The following is a 6,571-nucleotide window of genomic DNA, read 5'->3' as shown; positions in this document are numbered from 1 at the left end:
CTAGCCATTCCATCGGAGCACCTTCGGCATCGGAGGTGAATCGATGGTACCTCTTGGAGAACCTGGGCGCGTGGATGATGGGAAATATCTGATTCGAGGCCACGTTAGCACTGGGCAGGTCTGCGTCAGGTTGCAAGTGTACCGTACGGGGCCGACGGCCTGGAAGTAGACGTCTTTAAGACGGTGGCAGAATTCCGGCGGAGGAAGCATGGCCAAGATGGCAGACTGGCTCTCAGCATTGCGGCGGGAGAAGGGATACGGCGCGCCCGGCGTGTCAGTGACGGTATTTCCTTGGTCTGGCAGCGAGACATCGGGCGACGCGCCTTGGATTATATTCCAAGTAGACGCCACGGGAAGAAAGCGCACATGGCCCGAGCTCGACGTAATCAGGGTGCCGGTTTGGTCCGAGTTGCAAGGGCCGGGGTAAGGCTCCTTGAAGCCGGAGGCCACGGGTGCCATGTCCGCATCCCCCGTCGAGAGGGACGCCGTGCCGGCCGCCGACCCGGGCGTCGGTTGAAGGCGGACAATCCTTTCCAGAGCCTCAACCCTCGAAGCTAGGGAACTGTCGTCCACGGCGTGACTGCTTTCCGGTGGACGCGAATCGTGTGCTGGTGCAGACTGCAGTGGTGAATGGCCTGACCCGACGCTATAAATACAATGTGCCCGAGGAACACGCCTGTGGATGCATGTCGTGCAGGGCGGTCCGTCTCGTGTGCAGCGAATCTTTCGCTCCCTACACGCCTCGCAGGAGACAGGAGTGCGCTTCTTTCTTTGCTGCCTCGGCATCGCGGCGATGCAAGGCTGGCAGTACAAGGCTGGCAGTAGGTGCTGGGAGCGATGGGTCGTGTGTGGTTGTGACGGACGAAGCGTCCCTCGGAAGCGCGGAGAAAGCGGCGTTGTGCGACCCGCGAATACCGCCCCACCGCCCCACACCACCTCCGTCTCCGCCTTTCCCGCCGGCACCGGGCGCGGCAAAACACCAAACGGCCGAGTGGGACATGCATGAGCCGGGCGTGTAAGATTGATATAATACCCGGCATCCTCTTCTCGTTTTGGACGCCTTTTTTTCTTGAAGCGTCATGAATTAAAACACAATATTCTATTGCCAAGATGCAGTCTTTTCTACAATATCGACGTCTTAGGAAGGCTGCTCACGCACAAGTTGGTGACGCCAATGCTGCCGGCGCGCCTGGCATACCTACGCCGTCTCATACATGTACCCTGCCTACCGAATCTCTAGGCGACAGAACCAACTTCCAAGGGTCCATTCCTGGCATCAACGTACAGACCTCGGGCGACAGAGATGTCGAATCCTCTCTTCTCTTTATTGTCACATGGGCCGGAGACCAAGACGCTGAGAATCCGCGAAACTTTTCCATGGCTAGACGTCTGACTGCGACCCTTCTCGTATCGATATTGGGCTGTATTGTCGGCGTCGCCTCCTCCGTCTACTCTGGAGTTGCGCCCCAAATGCCGAGGCCTTCGGTGTCTCTGAAGTCGCCGCATCGCTCGTAACTGGTACGCTGTCCACTTACAGGCAACCGCCTTTTCAACACACTCTCCAAAGGGCAGTGCTCTAACATTCACAGGCATCTATCTTCTCGGGTTTGCCGCCGGCTCCCTCGTCAGCGGCCCTCTCTCGGAAGTTCTTGGCCGCAATTTGGTCTACGTGAGCTCGTTGACGCTCTTCATCATCTTCGTCATGGCCTCGGCTTTGGCACCAAACTTTGGCGCGCAGCTCGCTTTCCGCTTCCTGTCTGGCGTGTTTGGCTGCCCGCCCCTGACTTGTGCGGGCGGCACTATAGCAGACCTGTGGAACCCGTTGGAAAAGACGACTTACTTCCCCATGTATGCCATTATATCTTTTTGCGGTCCTGCCATGGGTCCTTTGATCGCATCCTATATCGGCCAGACAGATGTACTTTCTTGGCGGTGGGCGGGCTGGATTGTCACAATCATGTCCGGGGCCGTCTTGGTATTGATTGTATTCTTTCAGCCCGAGACCTATTCGCCACTGCTGTTGAGTTGGAGAGCCAAGCACCTCAGAGCTGCTACTGGAGATGGGCGATTTCGTTGCGAGATGGATGTCGACCACATCTCTCTTGGTCGTCGGATTGGCAGGGCCATGAGGAACCAATTTCTCATCACGATACATGAGCCGATTGTCTTGCTGATTTCCTTATACATGACTGTGGTATATATCGTGCTCTTCACATTCTTGGATGGCTACGCCTATATTTATACCGACGTTCATGGCTTGTCCCAGGGTTTGACCAACATCATCTGGGTCGCCATGGTTATTGGTATCGTTTGCGCCGCGTTCCTCGTCCCTCCAGCTTATATCTGGACAAGGAAGCTGTTACGCGAGAACGCCGAGGGACGGTTTTCCGACGGGTTCCATATCCAGCCCGAACAGCGTTTGTGGTACGCCATGCTGGGAGCTCCTTTGATACCCATCAGCCTGTTTTGGATGGCCTGGACTGACTTTGTAAGTTCTGCTACTGCGGTCCAGACGAAGGGTATTCTCAGTGCTAATACGCAGCTGTAATAGGCCCGAATTTCTGTCTGGTCCCCGATTATTGCTTCGGCCGTCTTTGGGCTTGGTACAATTTGCATCTTTATTAGCTCCTACATGTACGTCATAGACTGCTATCATATCTATGCCGCCTCGGCATTGGCATTCATGACCGTCTCTCGTTATGCCGCGGCCGGTGTAATGACCGTCGTTGGCATTCCATTCTATCGGAACATGGGCGTCCAGTGGACGCTCACAATCCTCGGCTGCATCGGCGCCGCTTTGGTTCCGGTCCCATTCGTCTTCTACTGCTCCGGCCCAACTATCCGGAAATGGAGCAAGTTTGCCGAGAGCCAAGACTCCAAGGTTTAAGCCTGTAGGTAGATATGAATAGACAAAGAGAACGGGGCTACATCTGTATCCTAATACACACTATGCAATTATGAAGCATGGGGGAAATACCACACACACTATGTATAGATATTAGACCTTGTGTAACTAATAATTCTTGGTACTTTTTTCGTACTACAAAGCTTAGACATGACTTTCGCGCAACTGGAGATTTTGAGAGCGAAATCTCGAGCGGGTCATTCGTTAAATTAGTGTATCTGGTAAACAAGTGAAGTAGAATATACTCATTTTTACTTTATTTGACTAGATAGATTCATTACTAGTCTCAAAGAGAATTACGTACTTAACACTACTAGTGACGTACATCACTGACCCAAAGTCCTGGCGACAAGACTCATCAGCCTCTCAGCAATATCAACTGCGAAACCGCCATCGTTAATCTCGCGAGCATCCTCCACCACCCGAATACCACTCTCTTTCAATCCAAATTTCAACGTCTCAAATAGAGCGCCATCGGCACGGGAGTCCGCAAACGGCCCCGACGGAGTCGAAAGGCTGCTCACGCCTCCCATCGGAAGCCAAACTTCCACCATGGAGGCGTCCTTAGCGAATCGACGGAGCTTGTCCACCATAAACATGGCCACGTCAGCACACTCAGTGTCAGAGGTTCGCATGAGAGTAACGTTGGGGTTATGCCTATACAATCTACGATGTTTGTAACACGTCGGAACCGTCTCCAGCGGCCCAAAGTTGACCATGTCCACCGCGCCAACGGATACAACGTTAGGTATGCCCCTTTTCAACGCGGCCTCGAAGCGCTCGGTGCCGGCACGCATGTTCCCGCCCGCGAGCAAATCGCACACCTCGGTCGTGGTGAGGTCCAGGACGGCATCGAGCCCACCTTGTTCGACGAGCCGTTCCATCGACTTGCCCCCATGACCAGTGGCGTGGAAAACATACACCTCTGCGTCGTGGTGGCTTTCTAGATGGCGCCTAACGGTGTCTACGCATGCGGTCGTGACTCCAAACATTGTGATGCCGATTCTGGTTCTCTGCGTTCCGGCGGTCTTGGTGCGTGGGTTGTCGCGCGCCAGTCTCTGTTCGTAGGACAAGGCCATGCCGGCAATGGCGCCTGCTGCGTTGGAGAGAATATCGCATAGTAGCCGATTTGTGCCGGCGATGTCGACGACAGAGTACATGAGCGACATGTCTGTTTCTCCGACTACGGGGCCCGTTTCCCCGGATGCGACGGTGCTGACGATGAGCTTGGGGAGGCCGAGAGGGACTGCGTCTCTCATGACGGCGGAGACGATGCTCGTGCCTCCGCTGCCGCCGGCTCCGATGATTCCGTGTATTTTGTGTCTATGTTCTAGGTCGCGGATGTATTTGGACGCGCAGGGAATCACCTCGTCAATTGCTTCGGCGCGGGACCTGGGCGGGACATGGCGGCCGGGTTGGGAATATTGTTCCAGCAGTTGGGACCGAGATATGCTGATGGCACTGTTTGTCACTTGCTCTCTACCACAGTCGATGAGGGTGATATGCGTTGGAAGAGGGAGACATTGAGATATGCTGGCGATGCGCTCGCGAAGATACATGAATTCGTCCTTCTTAGTATCGAGTGTTCCGATAATGACAATGTGAGGCATCTTGAAATGAAATTGAGAGAGAGGTGGATGCGGGGAATGCGGGAGGTGATTTATCTTCTCATCACAGCGAGTGAAATGAACACGGCAACGCCAATGCGACAATTGCCCACTATGCTGGTGACTGTGATATTTGCGCTTGGTAAATAAAGGCTTATACTAAACGGCACTCAGAGTCGGCGCCGTGATGTCCGCGATATCCGCGTCCGCGATGTCCGCCATCGCCGCCATCGCCGCCATTTCCATTGCCAGCCCAGGTTGTTGGCGCCGCGAGGTCCTTGGGTAAAGAAGCTCAAAGTCTACATCATCGACTACGAAGCAAGTACTTAAACCAGCCTGTTTCCACAGATGGAATCATCATGTCCCCCAATCAAACGGCAATAGTTGTACGACTTGGCTGTCCTTCTGAATCTCTCCTGTCTCCCATCTAAATTCCGCCCCCCGTCCACATAACCACCGTCATGAAACGGCACGAAATTATCCAGCGCCTCCGCGGCCAGATAGAGAAGAAGAGGCCGATTGTCGGTGCCGGTGCCGGTATGATAATAGCCCACCTCGTCTGATATATAGTAATACCCTTAATAGTATTAAAATAAGTAAGTTAGTTATGTAAAAATAAGATAAAAAGTAATTAGGTATATATATTTATAATAAGTATTACTTTTAATTATTAGGTTAATAAGTAAGGTTAATATATTTAAGTTAGGCATATATACTTTATAATAAATAGCACACTAACTCTTCTCTGCCAAGGAATCGGTCTTTCGGCCAAGAGCGTCGAGGCCGGCGGCGGCAACCTGATTGTCATTTACAACAGCGGTCGATTCCGCATGGCCGGCCGCGGCAGCCTGGCAGGGCTCATGCCCTACAGCAACGCAAACAAGACTGTCGTCGACATGGCGGCCGAGGTTCTCTCCGCCGTCCAGCACACGCCCGTCCTTGCCGGCGTCTGCGGAACCGATCCGTTCGTCAACATGCGCCGCTTCCTCGGCCAACTCCAAGACATGGGCTTTGCCGGCGTGCAAAACTTTCCCACTGTTGGGCTTATAGACGGCAATTTCCGACTAGGCTTGGAAGAGACGGGCATGGGATACGATAGGGAAGTGGCCATGATTGCTGAAGCCGCCCAAATGGGCCTGCTTACCACGCCGTATGTGTTTGATGCCGACGACGCCGTTGCCATGACCCGGGCGGGAGCTGATATCCTCGTCGCGCACATGGGGTTGACTACCTCGGGAAAAATTGGGGCGAGAACAGCAAAGAGTCTCGAGGCGTGCGTTGCCGAGATCCAAGAGATACGGGACGCGGCGGTCGCTATTAGAGAGGATATTATTGTCTTGTGTCATGGTGGTCCGATCGCCAGGCCAGAGGATGCGCAGTATGTTCTCGAAAGGGTCGAGGGCCTTCATGGATTCTATGGTGCTAGTTCTATTGAGAGGCTGCCGGTAGAGGTTGCTATCCAGCAGGTTACTCGGGAATTCAAGGATGTCAACTTGGAATTGGTCAAATAGTAGACGAGCCGACCGGGTACGCAGAACCACGAAGAGGCAGTTTGAATAAATGTCATAATCTGGGGGCTGCTTGCTGAGCATTCGACTATTTTCTTTGTAGTGCTCATATCTATTCTGGACAGATGCAGCTTTGGATAACTCATAAAGCAGATGGATGTAGCAGCGCGTCAACTCCACGCCTCGATTGTTTACACGAAAGTTTCATATTTATATCGAGTATAGGTCTTGTATTGAATTCTGCCTCGTGGCGGTCTAGCTCTGCAAGATATTTCTCCGCAATCCTGGTATTCTGCCGAAATTATCAACTCATCCTTGTCTTATTGTCCTTGTTAATCAGCCACGCATTTTCGTCCAGACGTGGCCAATACAGGCCGCCCGAAACATGCCAAGACTCTGGGCGGTCAAGAAAAAAAGACGTGGAGCTCTCGTACGCTGGGAAACAGTTGTACCATTCTGTGTTTTCCCGGTAAAAAACATACTTTATAGCCCACGTGGGACACCAAGGTGACTCTAAAAGGCCGTACAACGTGAGCGCCAAATAATAAGCT

At 53.0% G+C, this 6,571-nt stretch overlaps 4 protein-coding genes across 4 annotated transcripts; 2 read left to right on the top strand and 2 right to left on the bottom strand.

Moving 5' to 3' along the window:
• On the bottom strand, positions 1-786 carry MAA_11321 (alpha/beta hydrolase fold family protein; the record flags this gene model as incomplete). Its single annotated transcript, XM_011413309.1, has 1 exon — positions 1-786. The coding sequence occupies one exon, from the start codon at positions 784-786 to the stop codon at positions 1-3; it is 786 nt and encodes a 261-aa protein (XP_011411611.1).
• A 324-nt stretch (positions 787-1,110) lies between these two features.
• Positions 1,111-2,887, top strand: MAA_08151 (Major facilitator superfamily domain protein; the record flags this gene model as incomplete). The annotated part of the gene is made up of 3 exons (XM_007826149.1): positions 1,111-1,485; positions 1,538-2,488; positions 2,552-2,887. 3 exons carry the CDS (start codon positions 1,111-1,113, stop codon positions 2,885-2,887), a joined length of 1,662 nt encoding a protein of 553 aa, XP_007824340.1.
• Positions 2,888-3,231: 344 nt separating this feature from the next.
• Positions 3,232-4,515, bottom strand: MAA_08152 (putative protein family UPF0261; the record flags this gene model as incomplete). The annotated part of the gene is made up of 1 exon (XM_007826150.1): positions 3,232-4,515. The coding sequence occupies one exon, from the start codon at positions 4,513-4,515 to the stop codon at positions 3,232-3,234; it is 1,284 nt and encodes a 427-aa protein (XP_007824341.1).
• Positions 4,516-4,973: 458 nt separating this feature from the next.
• On the top strand, positions 4,974-6,023 carry MAA_08153 (uncharacterized protein; the record flags this gene model as incomplete). The annotated part of the gene is made up of 2 exons (XM_007826151.1): positions 4,974-5,049; positions 5,266-6,023. The coding sequence occupies 2 exons, from the start codon at positions 4,974-4,976 to the stop codon at positions 6,021-6,023; spliced, it is 834 nt and encodes a 277-aa protein (XP_007824342.1).
• Between the last annotated feature and the right edge of the window lie 548 nt (positions 6,024-6,571).

The sequence above is a fragment of the Metarhizium robertsii genome (assembly GCF_000187425.2).
Source record: "Metarhizium robertsii ARSEF 23 chromosome Unknown MAA_Scf_6, whole genome shotgun sequence".
Taxonomy (NCBI): Eukaryota; Fungi; Ascomycota; class Sordariomycetes; order Hypocreales; family Clavicipitaceae; genus Metarhizium; species Metarhizium robertsii.
This window is presented reverse-complemented; position numbering and strand designations above follow the sequence as displayed.